A 15,038-nucleotide genomic window follows, 5' to 3' on the forward strand; every position below is an offset into this window, starting at 1 on the left:
CAGTGGGACATTCCGCAGTCGCCATTGTTCTCCGAGGGTGAATGATATCACTGTGAGAGTTAAAGGGTCTATAAGGGAAAGATGAGGGAAGTGTAAATCTAGGTTGGATTCTCTGGCATATGCGATAAGTCCGTAACATCAAAGGAGTCATAGATAAAGGAGAAAGGAAGTAGAGTCACCCCCCACTATGATTCACATCTTCATGAACCCAGACGCCTTGGATCCGCGGGAATAACCGCCCGCATTGCAATTCCGTACAGAGCTTAGCGTTGACCGCCAAAGGTCACGGACTCGCAGACTGAGCCTAGCGTAGCTTACAGTAACTCGTTCGGACTCGAAAGCTTGCATTCTGCTACTTTTTTTTTCATTCTCCCTTGACCACGTCAAAGGCGAAAAAATACACCCGACTTTCCTGCCCTCAACCTTCCATGTTTCCTGTCGATAGAGTGATCAACTCATCACAGGTGAACTAGGGTTAGAAGGGCTTTGGATTTACAGGTACTCCAAGTACCGATATAAATTACTCCCATAAGCCGAACCTCCCGCCCGTGGAGCTTCAGCGTTATGGCAACTCCCGGGACAGCTCAACTTCAAGCTGCAGCTATATCAGCCAGCTTACCGGAAAGTGAGCAGGTGAAGGAATATGAGAAGATCTTGAAAATTAGCGACGACATCTTTACTGGTGCTCACCCTAGGTTGAAAGTTCCCCAGCAATTTGTGCGCAAGACCGCGTCTCGCAATGCCCCTAATCCCCCTACCCCAACAAGACAAGCTCAGGTAAAGACTGCTGGCGGTCAGATTCCTTTCCAGGGTAATCCATCTCAGTCCAAGCCAGCAGCTGCAGGAGTCGCGAGTGCGCAGACCCTCAAAAACAATGCGTCATCTGGTGTGACCAGCGCGCCTCAGTCTACGCGTATTGTTCCCAAACCTACGTCGGAGATTGATCCCATCTTCTTGACCAAATCCGATGATCTAGTTAGAGCGGAATTGCAGTTGCAACGACAAAGAGTGGAAAGGGCGTTACGAGAGCAGCTGGAACAGAAGAAGCAAGAGTCCCGGCAGCGGGCCGCCATGCAGGACGCGAAGCCAGACTTTGATGTCTCGGAAGTTTTGAACAAGGCCTTTGAGCTGGTTCCGCCTTCACCATCCATCGATGTTCCTGGGCCCAATGGCATGGAAGCCCCCAGTGACTCGTATGATGAATCGTTCGACTCCAGTAGAGCCCCTGACTCTCCGATTCAGCAGAAGCCGTCTTCGGCGCCGCTTTCTAATTCAGAGGAAGTTGCTACTGAAGCTCCAGTAGAGAATTACTCAGATGAGTTGCAACGGCTTGAAGCCCTCAACAGACCTGCGTCGGATCAGGAAATGCAAGATACTTACCCCGTTGCAGACCGTCAAAGGCAGTCCCAGCAGGTTCAGGTAGATCCCACGAACAACAACTTGCAGGCCATTCAACAGCAGGCGGATGCTTTCGAAGAGCCCGAGTATTCGCCTCCGGCTCCAGATATACCACCTATGGAAAGCACAGACCTTCCACAGCCGATCGAGCAGAGACAACCACATACGGACAAGCGCAGTGGACAAGCCCAGGAGCCTCCTCGTCCCCATCAAAATCGTCGCAAAACAGTATCACCTAGGGATAACGTGAGGGTTGTGCGCAATCATATCACATCTCCTGCGGCACCGCAGCCGTCAAGAGTTTCTCCTCTCGCCATAGCTAAGGTTCCCACCATCCATCACCCCAAAGTCCTACCAGTAGACTACAGCTCTAACCGGATGCAGCATGCGAGACAGGATCTTCGGGCTCCCAGTCCTGAAATTCCGCCCCAGCAGTTGATGCCGAGGAAACGTAGGAGACTACAGGAAGACAGAAGCCGACCCGGCCCAGTCTCTTACAGACCGCAAGCAGGTGGCAGTACCGAGGCATATATCAAGGAAGAGCCTGTCTCGCCGCCGCCCTTTACTGACACGGCACCCACAATCCATCCTCAAGAAAGGCCAATCTATATTGACATTGCCTCGCCTCGTCCTCCCTATACACCAGTGTACGAGAGAATCGAGCCGGTGCGGGAGCCTGCATATGAGCTCGACCCTTATCATGAAGCTCACGTTGAAGCCGCATACCCAAGAACGGTTTCGAGGCTTAGTGTTCGGCGCCCGGTACGTGATGACCAAGATCTACGGAGGGTCGCAAGCTTGCACCAGGCTCGGCAACCCGAGTATGCTCGGGAGTACATTGAGCGACCCAGCTCTCGGTCCCTGCGCGCTGCATCCTACGCTATTGTGGAGCGTCCTCCGCAAGAAAGAGTCAGGTACTATGACGACCCGCCCCAAACTTATGCCAGACACTACGCCCCGGCGGTTGAGTCGCCGACATCGCCGCGCTACCAAGAGGCCTGGATCGAAGGAAGTGCGACGGCGCCTCCACGGCGGATCTTGATAGACGAGCATGGAAACCACTATCGTGAGAGGACTCCGCCGCCAAGAATGCAGGCAATGCCTCCACCCCTAGGTCGAATCCCGCGAGGCGAGGTCTACGATGACGGCGCAACACCTATACGTCCTGGTGGTAGCGTTCGAGCAGTCTCCGTTGTTGAGGATCCATATGGTGGCCGGAGATACGTGCAGGAAATGCCACCTCCGCCAGCAGCTTATCGACGGGTGACGGAATACCCTCGACCCGCCCCGAGCGAAAGACGCAGTTACGTCACGCCACTGGTTGATGACAGAGAGCCTTACCCACGCAGCAGTAGCGTCCAAGTTGGCGGGTATCCTGCGACTCGTGCGACCTACGTTGAAGAGGCGGAAATCCCGCGTGAGAGGATCATCAGGATGCCAAGTGTGCGGCCCCCTGCTACTCGATATGAGGAGCCTCGGGAGATGATCCCGCGGATTGCAAGCGTCCGCCCAGCCGAACGAGATGTAAGTGTTTATGTAGACGATGATGCTCGACGGCCAAGAGAATATATCGAGCGACCTGTTTATGTTGCGCCACGCCCTCTGGCGAGAGAGGAAAGATACTATGAAGGGGAGCCGGAGCGGGTTGTCCTCGATGGGAGAGAGGCAGTTCATCAGGTTTCCCAGCGTTATTGAGGAAGCCGAATCATACCGGTGATTAATTTGCATGTATGGAGTACCATCACAAGTTATCTAACGCCTAATGTACACTGTCTCTAGAACATGAAAGGGTATTCGAAGATCAGTCCACTAAACCATCACTGGCATCAGAAATACCACTACAGTATGAGAAGGAATGACACGGTATTTTCCAAAACACGGAGGCTCATCATCTGCAAGGATTTGGAGTAGTGGTAGTGGCAGTGGTAGTGGTAGTGGTTAAATATTCTGCAGTTTATGGGAAGAATCCCTAAGCTAGGTAGTGTAGCTCCGGCCACATATGTACCTGTGCATGATTCAAGCACACAGCGTACATCCATGCTGCGTCTTGCATGCAAAGGTAGCCACTTTCACAGTGGAAGACTGCAGCTGCAGCATCGCTGGAGGACTCTAAGTCCAGACGCTTAGCGGTCTCCGTATCGGTGAGAATCAACAGGCAAAATTTTGTCTTCATGCGTTAATCATGGCGTGTGTTGGGCTGTGCGCATCCCATGCTCAGGACTCATAGGAGTGTTTCCACTGGGCTAGGAAGCCTAACTACGGATATGGTTAAGGTATTTTGTGGGCTATATACCTGGTAGATAGTCGCTAATGGCAGAGTTGCGCGGTACAAAGACGGATGTATATGCACGGCGCAGGCTACCAGGGGATTGCAGAGGCATCATCCGGGGAATAATTTGCGGGATTGATTCCAGTTGGTTGATGCGCATATGCCCATTTGTTGGTTCCTTGGGCTTAAAGGGCAGAGTTAGAGTTACCTACCTACGGTAGATACTTTTTATGATGTACAGAGTACAGACCTAGTAGTCTACTCTGTGAGACAGACCCACAACTAGCACTAGCAACGATGACGTCGTTGATTTTAGGTCGATGAGGACTTGGATTTGCTACTTTTTCTTACAGAGATACTCTAAATGATTCTCAAGACGCATGGATCTTTGTCGTTGACACTGGTTTAAAGTACGAATGGCCGTCTTGGTGAAGAGCGATGGTTGCTTTGATGGTGCCCAGGCATACCTTTGAGAGACATACCTTTCCTGCTGGGCTGGGGATACCACGGAGGCATCCTCCAATTGCGCGCTACAGGTCCCTTGGCTTCGATTGAGTTGGAATGGTCGAATTTCATTGATATGATTGGCATTCTTCAGGTAGATCCATGGTGCTACTTGATCAGGAAAAAGTGTAGACAGATGGTCATGTATGGGGAACAGGAAACAAGGTCGTAAATTCCCGAATCTTCGCTGCTCCTCTTGGAAGTATGGGGTAGAGAGGTATCTCATGCACTGTACTGCTGATGTCCTGATTTGCGCTCCCCTTCAAGTTCCGGGTGGAGCAACCAAGTACTTGCATCGACAGTAATCATGATGAGATAGATGGGAACTGGTGACGCAAGACCTCGTATACCGGACTTGAACAACTACCTAGAGAGGTGATTGTGAAACAGATATCAAAACGTCTTCTGACAGAACGAAATCGTAGTGTGTTGAAATCAAATTCGCTGCAGGAGAGGGATCAAGTCCCACTTCCATGCCGTCCCTTGAGGATCACCCATTGTGGCATGTTCGAGTGGCAAATCATGTATTACAAGCTGTTAAGTCAACAATAGTACCTTAGTACTGTATAAAATCGGCCAGGTAAACACAAACAGCTCACTATGAACAAGGGACTCCTTCAATTCCCGAGCAAATTCAATTCGGTCGGCTCGAGGGCCGGAACAACCGGGCGAGGTAGTTAGTAACTCGCGTGCACTGACATGAGTTCCTCGGTAATCGGACCAAGTTTTATGACATGAATACTCTCATTGATCGGTCGTATCCTCACATGTGGTTGAGAGGATGTGGTCATAACACAGCAAGCATGCTGTGCGGAGTGCAGACTCCGTCAGTTGAGCTGTCGACCTCAGCTGTTGCTAAGAAATACAGGTGACTGCCATTTTCGCTTGAAACCCGCGAAAGGGAATAGCGTGTGGGCCGTGCAGGAAAGACGAATGCGAGAAGAGCAAGAGATGACAGCCCATAATCGTACAGCCACACCTTTCTCCCAGATCAGTATGACTCGTTGATCTCTTCTTGCGGGATTTTAGGTATTCGCTGTTTTGAAGGCTTGCATATGTGAGAGAAGAGAGGATTGTCTTGAAAACAAGGATTAGAGCAACGGAAGCCACTATGAGGTGCCTGAGGATATAGATTGGTTATCTGCCTGAGGCTGCCTCCTCTCGAAAGCAGGAAACTTGAGAGCACAAACCCTCAGAAACCATTATCACATTATCATCATCACTATTGTAGCCATGTTGACCACAACGAGTCAACGACAGTCGACGATCATCATGATGATTATAATTGCTTTGTCGGTGATCAAACCGTACTTTGTCCTGAGCCAGTAGTCTAGACACTGGACCAGACCTTTGACCCGCATCTTCCGCCTTAAGGAAAGACAAGGCCACTGGGCTGAGAATGATAGCATTCTGCGAAGAGAGTCGAGATCAGATGAATCGAGTAGCTCAATTGTTCATGCTTTATCTACCTTCTATTATTTACTATCTACTAGATAGAACTATCATAGGAAGAATCTTCCAAGGAGAATCGAAGACCAAGACCCGTTCCCAGTCCGCCGTACTTAGACCAACTAAGGAACCTGAATTCAGCCAACCCAGACCGTTCGAGGAAAATACCTTCAGCGCCCAGAGCTGTCTGTCTGTCTGTCTTTCTCTCTCGTCTTCTTCCCTCTTACTCACATTCTCACTTCCTCACTTCTCTTCCTCTTACTCCTCCACTTCTCCCCATCTATTATCTTCTCTTCATTGACAATTCTTCCTCCTCTTTTGGCTTTTTTTTCTTTCTTTTTCTCTTTTTCCCTCCACTTTTTCCTTCCTTTCCTCTTCATCTGCCTCCATCTCCCCACTTCGATACCCTTGTCTCGTTGATCGAATTGCTTTGCCTTTTCCCACCATTCCGGTTCCATAACGCCCTTGTCCACCAACACCATTCCATCCGAACGCCGCCCTCCCCCAATCATCCCTGTCGAGAACGGCGACTTCATCCTTCTTGAGATCGATCCCTCCTCTCCTTTCTCTTCACCAAATTCCTTCCGGATCAACTTCCGCCATTTCCCTCCTTCTGCTCCCTCTCCTCTCTTTCCCCTCGACTTGTTCAAGGGGTCAGAGATTCGATTTATTCTTGTGTCATGCACAAGATCTCCAATTTTACGGGCCAGGCCCGTCATGGCTGGGAGCGGATGACGCCTACCTTTGGCATGTCTAGACCTCATACTGACATGACCTCCCACACTCTTCGGCGGCCGCATGGCGCTCCTCCCATGACTCCTCCCACCGGAATTGATCCCACGGTCAACCTGTCTTTCAATGTCCCATTCTCCTCTACCCTCGCCGGCCCCGATATCGATGATGTGATTCATGCGAGTCCCGGCGCCCTTCAGCGCTGGTCTTTTCCTGAAGGCACCCCGGAAGGAACCCCGGTCTACAACCTACCCGTCCACGCCAACAACGTCGAATCTCTTCGCAGATTATGCCGTCAGATTACGGAGTCCAGTAACGGTCGCGTTGAAGCGGCGGTTACATCTTCAGAACCCAAGTCGGTTCCCTCATTGCAGAGACGACCTCAAGGCTTGGTGACCAACGTCTGCATCACGGGTGACGGAGAGACTGTGCGCAAGATGCGGGCAAAAATTCTCAATGAGACACCCATCCTACTGGTATGAAACTAGCTTCCGATCCAGAGCGTCATATCTAGGTGGTTGTAATATCCGCTAACTTGTCTATCCTCCTCAGCGCTGCGCGACCGTCGATGTGGACATACATCTCATTATGGATGGATCGACCAAGGGCGTTCGATCGAGTGTTCTGGAACACCTGGATACCTTGGCTGCCTACACGGGCACCGACATCTTCCTACTGAGCCCCAAGTTTCGTGATTCGGACAGTTCGGTGGTTTCATCCTATGGATACGCTTCGGACAATGGGCTGGATCATCGGTTCCGGGTTTCCATCTACGGTGACATGGAGAGTGCTGAGCATGCCAAGACCAGAGTTTTGATCATGATTGACCAAATTGTGAGTTTCTTCTCTCCAATCAGCTTGACCTTGGGCACTAATGCATCGCTAGCTGAAACGTCATGTGGATGCCATGAGATTGGAGTTGACCATGCATACTTTGGTCTGCGGTCGGACGCGCAAGAACATCAAGCTCATCGAAGCGGCTACCGGCACGGCAATTTACTTCCCCCCACCCTTCCCACGGATTTTCGGCTACACCCCTCCAGGCGCCCATCGCCGCAGTGAAGATGAGGTGTACATTACGGGTGATACCCAGGAACAGATTGCTCGTGCCAAACAGAAGTTGCGGGAGTTGGTGATGGGAGTCAAGATCTACGTCAAGGATGTCATCGTCAATTCCAACAAGATTGACAACATTCTGCTTGACCGCCTCGACAAGGTCCGGAAGGTGATGGAAATGAACGGCTCCTATGTTCTCTTCCCGCAACTCGGCAGCCAACGGGGCCTTGTGCGTATCCAGGGCACCGAGGTTCTGCACGTTGAGCGCACTGTGCGGGAAATAATGGCTCTGGTGCGTCGAGCCGTACAATCTCTGACCCCATTTGATTCACTTTCTAACAACTGTGTAGGCCGGTCAATTCTACAGTGCTTCATGGTGGATCATCATGCCTGACCCTTCCCAAGGCGGCTTCCGCGCTCCTTCTGCTGCGGACATCCGCACAATGTTGTCTGACATCTGCACCAATTCGGGCGCCGAAGTCAGCTTTGACAATCTCACTTTTACCATTAATGGGTCGGACGACGCGGTGAAATCCGCAATGATGGTTGTCAATCAAATTCCATTTGTGAAGCGAAGCCAGTACCAAATGCGCGTCAAGATCGAGCTTGCAAATGAGCACAAGGAGTTTGTCAGTGGAAAGAAGAACGGCAAGATCAATAAGATCATGGGTCAGAGTAAGTCTTCTTAGCCGTTCCAACAAACTGTTTGCAACGTCTCATTGACCTTCTTCAGGCAACGTTCAAATCATATTCGATGGCTTCAACGAGTACAACTTCTACATTGACGTCTGTGGCAATCAATATGAGTCCACGAAGAACGGTCTTGATCTTGTTGAGCAGGAAATGCCTGCTTCGATCTCTTTCCATGTGCCGGATCAGTACCACAAGCGGATCATCGGAATCGGCGGACAGCACATTCAACGCATCATGAAGAAGTATTCCGTCTTCGTCAAATTCTCCAACGCTATGGACCGCGGCGGTATGGGCAAGGAAGATGATGACATCAAGGTTGACAATGTCATCTGCCGGACGCCAGCTCGTAATGCCCAGTCGCTCGATCTGGTCAAGCAGGAAATCATGGACATGGTTGAGAAAGTTGTAAGTGGTCGATCTTGTCGTGGTAGCCCGTTAAAAGTTGGTTTTCTAATAGCCATCCAGGATGCCGAATACGTTTCTGAGCGTGTTGTCATCAATCGTTTGTATCACCGTGAACTGCTTGCCCGCATGACCGAGATCGATGAGCTTGAGAAAAAGTGGAATTGCAAGATCGAGTTCCCTAGCACAGAGCTCGCTAGCGATGTCGTAACTATTTCTGGGCCCGAGTATCAGGTCCCTCAGGCTGTTGATGCCTTGCTGGGAATGGTGCCAGAGAGTCACGAACTTCTTTTCCAGAGCTCTCAGGAGTTGCGTGACTTCTTCAAATCTCCCGAATTCCGCGAAGATGTCTGCTGCAAATTGAAAGAGCAATACGAAGTCGATACTTCGGTGGACGCAAACCCCGAATCGCCAATCTCGGAGACCGGTTCGGCTTCCTCGACCTTCGCTCCCGAGGACCGTGTTGTGCTCGGGTACACGCGCAATAACGCCGGTGGCCTCAAGGATGCCATCGATTTCTTGATCTCCCGGCTTGTCGCCCATGGCCTTGATGCGACCACGGTCAAGGGTGCGATCCCGCGCCCCAAGTCCGACTCGTTTGAAGAGTCCCTCCCGTTCTTCGACTCGAAGCTATTGCAGCATGCTCCCACGCCCATTGTTACCGACTCCCCCACCCGGCCCAATTTTCCCGATGAGACGAGCGAACGAGGATCGATTTTCGAGAGGCTTCGGAAGCCCGGCAGCATCTCCTCGTTTTCTTCTTTCATTGGTCGTAAGAATCATTCGGCCTCTCCCGGTTCGTTCTTCAAACACGCATCTAGCAACGCGTCAAAGGCCTCTCTTGTTTCTATGGAGTCCCGAGACAGTGGCTACCGCAACCCATGGAATGACTCGGGTGTGAATCTGCCGGAGGACGACTTACCTGTCCTTGGCAGTTCCCACAGCCACAGCAACAGCACAAACGGTTGGCCAGCACGTTTTGATACCAAATTTCCGTTCGGTACCGCGCCGGGCGACATGACTCCCAAGCATGATCCCCGCGCATCTTTTGATAGTGGTCGTCCTAGTACTTCCAATTCTACTTCTGGATACCCGGCTCCTATTGGGCCACCGCGTTAAATCAAGATATCAGTTTGCAGCACTATACCCCAAGGCACTTGATCTGCTGTTTCGAGAAGTTTGTTTTCAGCGGTTTTGTTTTTCCTGTTTTCGGTTTCGTTTCCATTTGATACCACAGACAGCATGCAAGAGGGATCGCCAGGAGATCTCTCGAGTAGGACGGAAAAGAGCATTGGCTGCTCTGTTCTGAATTGAATGACGTTCTACTCCTGCGTCTTCTCTTTCCCAAAACCGGCCGTTCTGCGTTGTTACTGATTAGTCTGCGTGCCATATGTTTGCGTTTCTTGTTTCGTGCTTATTCCGGGGTGTGTGGAGAGACGGCAATGCCGATTTTGTCTTTTACATGGGAAACACATTGGAGGGTCGAATCTTCGTTCAAACATTCAATATATGATACCAAGTGGAATGATGGTGTATGGAGGTGTTTGCATGTCTGGTCTTTCTCTGTCTCAATCTGCTTTCTTCTCCACCATGGAGTTGGAGACTGGTTCTGTTTGACTGCCTGATGTTGGATCGTTTTATATACCTTGATGCACACGGATATCCCAAGACCTTGAAGTGTAGACAGAATACCAAGTGACTGCTTTTCTGATACTCCATACATCCTGCTTCTTATACCACAGGTAGCCTACGACAGATTGCAATCATCCATACAATCGAATGTAAGGTATATTATTATCCAATCACTTCCCGACCAACGACAAAGAGCGCAAGCCTAACCCGACCCGCAGACCGAATGCTGCAGGCACGCACATTACGCAAGGGGACTCATCACACACGGAGCAAAGGCTGCAAAACAAGAGAAAAGCGGGAAATATCTATCGACATGAATCGAACCCTGCATGCAAGGCACATGCATCTGGCAGGTGCCTCGAGCACACCACGATAACGTGTGAATTGCATAGAGCATAAAGCACTCGAAATGAATGACAGAAAGGAAAACTAGCGGAAGAATCAAAAGGCCAGGCCGATGGTTGATTGGCGGTGATTGGGACTCGCGTAGTACTCCAACTCGCTGTATGCGAGTTGCTGTTGCTGGCCTTCGTAGATGGTGGGGTAGGGTCTGTCGTCGGGGATGGACATGGATGTGGATGGGAGGGCTGGTGGGGCGTGTGAGAAGAAGGCCCGGGATGGAAAGGCCTCGAGATCTTTTTCGGATAGTTGATTTGGATTGAGGTCTCGCGTGTTCCGTGATGCGGGCGTCCTGGGACCTAAGCCTATGGTGGTTGTTGTGCTCGGTGCGGAAGAGACGGCCGTTGAGCCGCTGAGGGTGCGTGAGCGGATGCGGAAGGCGTTTGCGCTTGCGCTCCCGCTCCCGCTCTTTTCGGCCCGGGGTTTCCAGGAGACAGGGGGAGAGGCTTTGCTGCCTGTTTGGAGGAGCCATTGCGCGACGCGGCCGGAGCGGGATGGGGTGGTGTTTGGGGTTTGGGTTGAGACGTCGTTCTCGGAGAGGGTGGTGGACGAGGGGTTGGCTGTGGATGTTTCCGTTGACGATGGGGAGTTGCCGGTAGGAAGAGGTGGTAGCGGCCTGTCCTGCAGGGGAGTTTTGGGGGGTGTCTTGGGGGGCACCGCGATGGGCGACGTGATATCGCTGCGTTGGCGTTGGGGCATTGACCCGTAGCCAGCCGAGGACTCCAGCCTGGGGTGTGTTGGTGAGAACAAGGCCTCACTGAGGCCGGTGGCGGTCGAGGTACGGGCTGAGAAATGAGGTATCCCAGGGCTTGTGATGGGAGATTGCTTGTCCAGAAGCTGCTCCAAGTTGGCAAGGGAAGATCGACGGGACCCTGATCCTACGGGTTTGCGGGCTAATTGGAAAGATGACGAAGAGTGATGATGAGATCGAGCGCGGGAAATACGTGAAGGGTCAGTGGGAGAGACAACTGCTTTTGCAGGCCAGGCAAGAGATCGTCGTCGGTCCTCCTGTGAAAGAAACTCGTCAAAGGTTGGCAGATCTGAGAGACGGTTGCCCGGTGTGTGAATCTTCAGCACGAGAGGTTGAAACTCCGCTGGACTGGAGGCAAAGGATTGGAAAGACTCAACTCTCCTGAAGTCTGTCGGTGCACTGATCCTCAATGGGGTGGTGGACTGCCGCTTGAACGACATGCTGGCCCTGTTGGATGCTCGAGAGGCGATGCTTCTGCCCTCCGTTATCCATGATGGAAAGGATGAGGTCCGAGGCGGAGGACCTGGGCTCGGAAGGTTATCATAGACCACCAGCTTCATTGGAGGCACGAGATGAGGTTGAGTGTGACATATCCTCATCTCTCGTTCGACGCCTGGATTGCAAGACATTAGAGTCTGTTGATGACACATACCGTCAGGAGAGGAATACATACCGTTTGACTTCATTGCTTTCTGGTAATGTGAGCCCTGAACATCACCTTCAGGGCGCAGACAGGACAAGCAGGACGCAATCCAACCAGTGAACACGGATCCTGCTTGTTCAATTGCCAGCCTCATCGCCGTCCGAGCTTCAAAGCTGTTGCTCCATCACTTCTTGGAGATACAGAACTGAAAGCGTCTCAAAAAAATAAGGTGTTAAACATGAAAGATAAAGAATGAATCACCACAAGCAAACGGTAACAGACAGACCAGCTGATATTCACCACCCCAAAACTTTAGAGAGGCTGGAAGCTCTAGGCCAACGACTCAATTCACTCTCAACCAACAAGAAAAGACCCCTGCCTGGGGAGGTCCATCCATCATATACATAGGCCGCATGGGCAAGCGACAACAAGCACGCAGCTCAGGATGAAACGGAATAGCGATCCTGCATGATGCAGCTGCATCTAACCTGATTCAAGTAACGCCTGCTGCGCTAAGCAAGCTGTGATCAACTGATAATTTCCCACGAGGCTCAAAACATGGTCATCAGAACCAGTCACAGTGGTCTGTGGGACACCATCTCGAGTAGCGTGTTGGATCGTTGATCATTGCTCAGACAGGTTCTGCATCTCATTTGTTGGCAGCAGCAGAGTAAGTCACATCGACTGGCTTCGATCGCCGACAGTTCATCCCACGACGGGCTAGAAGCGACGGTGCCTGACTGGAGTACTGGTGGTTGATTCTCCCGCTTTAGTGGTGGGCGGCGCGTAAAGAGGCACCGCTATTGCTCAGCCGCAGAAACTAATAGGTTTCTATCACTACCACGTCGCCAGGAGACAATAATAGAAGTCATTTAGCCTTTCTCTGTTTGACCAACGTCATTCCTATCATCGGCTTTCTGGCCAATATACGTGATTACCTCGTGGTGAGCAAAAAGGGCCGTCTCGTTTTGCTGGCTTTAGGTATCGATCAATCGTATCCCATATATTCAATTGCCAAATGGAAAATAATATATCTTAGAAATTTGTTTGAACACCCAGAATGATTAAATCGCAGGTCGTCCCGTCATTAACCGTTTGGCATGAGGTGATGTTAACATCATCCATCTATTTACCCCAAACGTTCTCCTCTTCCAGGCCCCCATAGGACCAAACAGGAGTTCTCGACTCTTCTTCTTCGGATTCTTCAGGCTCTTTAACAGCTTCTGTGTTTTCATTAGAGGTGCTCCCACCCTCTGCAGGCGGTGCTGTGTGGTTCTCCTCGTCGACTGGTTTACCGGAAGGCCTCCTGAATGTGAAATGATTAATGCTATTTCCCAACCAATTCTCGAAAGAATCGTAAACTTACTGAAAGTGTTTGTTTTCTGGTTCGACCAATGCTGAACCAAAAGCTCTCTCAGCTTGCGCCCGTTCCTCCTCCTCAGCATCTCGATTTTCGACTACGAGGTCAACTAACTGGCTGCGGTGGGAACCTTGGGTGGTCAAGGAGCTTGAACCGCGTTTGAGGGAAGGCGACTCGTGACTGCCTTTTCGCCGGGAGTGACTCGAGCCATTGCGGTCATTCCGCTGCTCACCTTTCCCGCTCATCGTACGGGATTTCCTGTGCTTCCGGGCTCTCTTCACTGGCTCGGCGGCTTGCTCGACATTCTGGTAGGTTGTAGTACTCGGCAAACGTTGATCTCTTGGAACTACGTTGGCTGTAATTACGGGGTACTGGAAAAAGTCAGCTCTCCACTTCGTTCTTCGTCGTCACGGTGGGCAAGACTTACATTCCAATCCCCAAACTCTAACGCGCGAGCTTTGGTGAACAATTCCTCGTCGTCTGGATCCAGAGTGGTTTCGTCAATGTCGCTATTTGAACGGAAGCGCTCCAGAGCGCTGCTTCTCCGACTCCGGTTACTCGATTCTGCATCAGCCAGTAAAGGAGTTCGACTGTTGACCTCTCCTGGCTTGGGAATCCAGTACTTTGCCTTTCCGCCTCGCTCGTACCGCATTCCGTCCATCACGCGTTTAACTCGAGATTTAGACTCAGCATGCGGGATGATATGATCGCCGGAATCAAATAGCCTGTACTCGTAGTTCTCACCCCGAAGAGTCATCTTTGTGTCTTCCACCAGATCTTTGGCTCCAAAGGCATCTCGAAGCGCATACACAACCGGCAGCCGAGCGGCGGAAATGGTTGGATCCGCGTAGTCGTGCCAGGAGAACGCGTACCAATGGGTGATGGCGAAAATGGGCATCTCAAAACAAATCAAGCTATCCTGTATTGCTGCAGCGAGGTTGTCGGGTGTGTATCCTGCCACCCCATTCGACAGGGCTCCTAACCACTGCAAAATGGACAAGAAGAAGCCCTGCCAATAGGAGGCAAAGATGATGAGTTTGACGCAGAGAAACTTGGGAACCGGCCGAAATGGCTGCAAGTCGTCGTGCAAGCAGACCCAGAACATTGCGAGAGAGTAGAGACTAACAGTGACGCTGACATTGTACACTATACCGGTCCAAAGGTAACCTGACTCCAGGCCGAGGTAGCCCTCTTGATAGGTATCCGTCGCTTTCATTATGATTGAGGCGATGGCCAAAATAGGCTTCAGCCATGTATACTGGAGGATCCCGCGCTTGACAGCTAGGAATGTGTGCGGATCCGAGATATCGACCTTTGGAAGGAAGTGATTCAGGGGCCACGCATGAGATACAGGAGGACGCCCATGTGTCATGATAATCAAAGCCCGCTCGCCGCCGAGAAAGTTGATGAGTAGCTGGAAGAATGTGTAGATTGTGAAGGCCTAAAGAGCAGACGTCAACACCAAGGCGCAATGGAACAGAGCTTCTGCAATACCTCGTAGACGTCGCGAATAGGATCTAGCCAAAGAGACGCTCGCCGTGAAACGATGCTCGACCAAGAAGCAACCGCATATATTGGAACCCTAGGCGAATGAGCTCATGGTCCCCTGCTGAGGAGCAAACACTAACATCAAGAGTATGCGAACAACGTATCTTTGGAGCAACGGTTTTCGGTAATTTTTACTGTGAAACAAGTCAGCGCATAGCTGATGAGTTCAGAGGGTCTTATCGCACGTCTGGAGCCATATGGA

General features: G+C 51.2%; 4 protein-coding genes across 4 annotated transcripts, besides 1 other annotated feature; 2 read left to right on the forward strand and 2 right to left on the reverse strand.

The window, feature by feature from the left end:
* Positions 1–564: 564 nt before the first annotated feature.
* NFIA_088680 (uncharacterized protein) lies at positions 565–3,093 on the forward strand (the record flags this gene model as incomplete). The annotated part of the gene is made up of 1 exon (XM_001260808.1): positions 565–3,093. One exon carries the CDS (start codon positions 565–567, stop codon positions 3,091–3,093), a length of 2,529 nt encoding a protein of 842 aa, XP_001260809.1.
* Positions 3,094–3,305: 212 nt separating this feature from the next.
* Positions 3,306–3,336: a microsatellite.
* Positions 3,337–6,300: 2,964 nt separating this feature from the next.
* On the forward strand, positions 6,301–9,622 carry NFIA_088690 (KH domain protein; the record flags this gene model as incomplete). The annotated part of the gene is made up of 6 exons (XM_001260809.1): positions 6,301–6,828; positions 6,905–7,186; positions 7,239–7,700; positions 7,759–8,083; positions 8,142–8,506; positions 8,567–9,622. The coding sequence occupies 6 exons, from the start codon at positions 6,301–6,303 to the stop codon at positions 9,620–9,622; spliced, it is 3,018 nt and encodes a 1,005-aa protein (XP_001260810.1).
* Positions 9,623–10,576: 954 nt separating this feature from the next.
* On the reverse strand, positions 10,577–11,845 carry NFIA_088700 (uncharacterized protein; the record flags this gene model as incomplete). Its single annotated transcript, XM_001260810.1, has 1 exon — positions 10,577–11,845. One exon carries the CDS (start codon positions 11,843–11,845, stop codon positions 10,577–10,579), a length of 1,269 nt encoding a protein of 422 aa, XP_001260811.1.
* Positions 11,846–13,053: 1,208 nt separating this feature from the next.
* NFIA_088710 (OSTA/TMEM184 family protein) lies at positions 13,054–14,660 on the reverse strand (the record flags this gene model as incomplete). The annotated part of the gene is made up of 3 exons (XM_001260811.1): positions 13,054–13,234; positions 13,295–13,659; positions 13,716–14,660. The coding sequence occupies 3 exons, from the start codon at positions 14,658–14,660 to the stop codon at positions 13,054–13,056; spliced, it is 1,491 nt and encodes a 496-aa protein (XP_001260812.1).
* Positions 14,661–15,038: the final 378 nt, after the last annotated feature.

Source organism: Aspergillus fischeri, genomic scaffold (genome assembly GCF_000149645.3).
Source record: "Aspergillus fischeri NRRL 181 1099437636264 genomic scaffold, whole genome shotgun sequence".
Taxonomy (NCBI): domain Eukaryota; kingdom Fungi; phylum Ascomycota; class Eurotiomycetes; order Eurotiales; family Aspergillaceae; genus Aspergillus; species Aspergillus fischeri.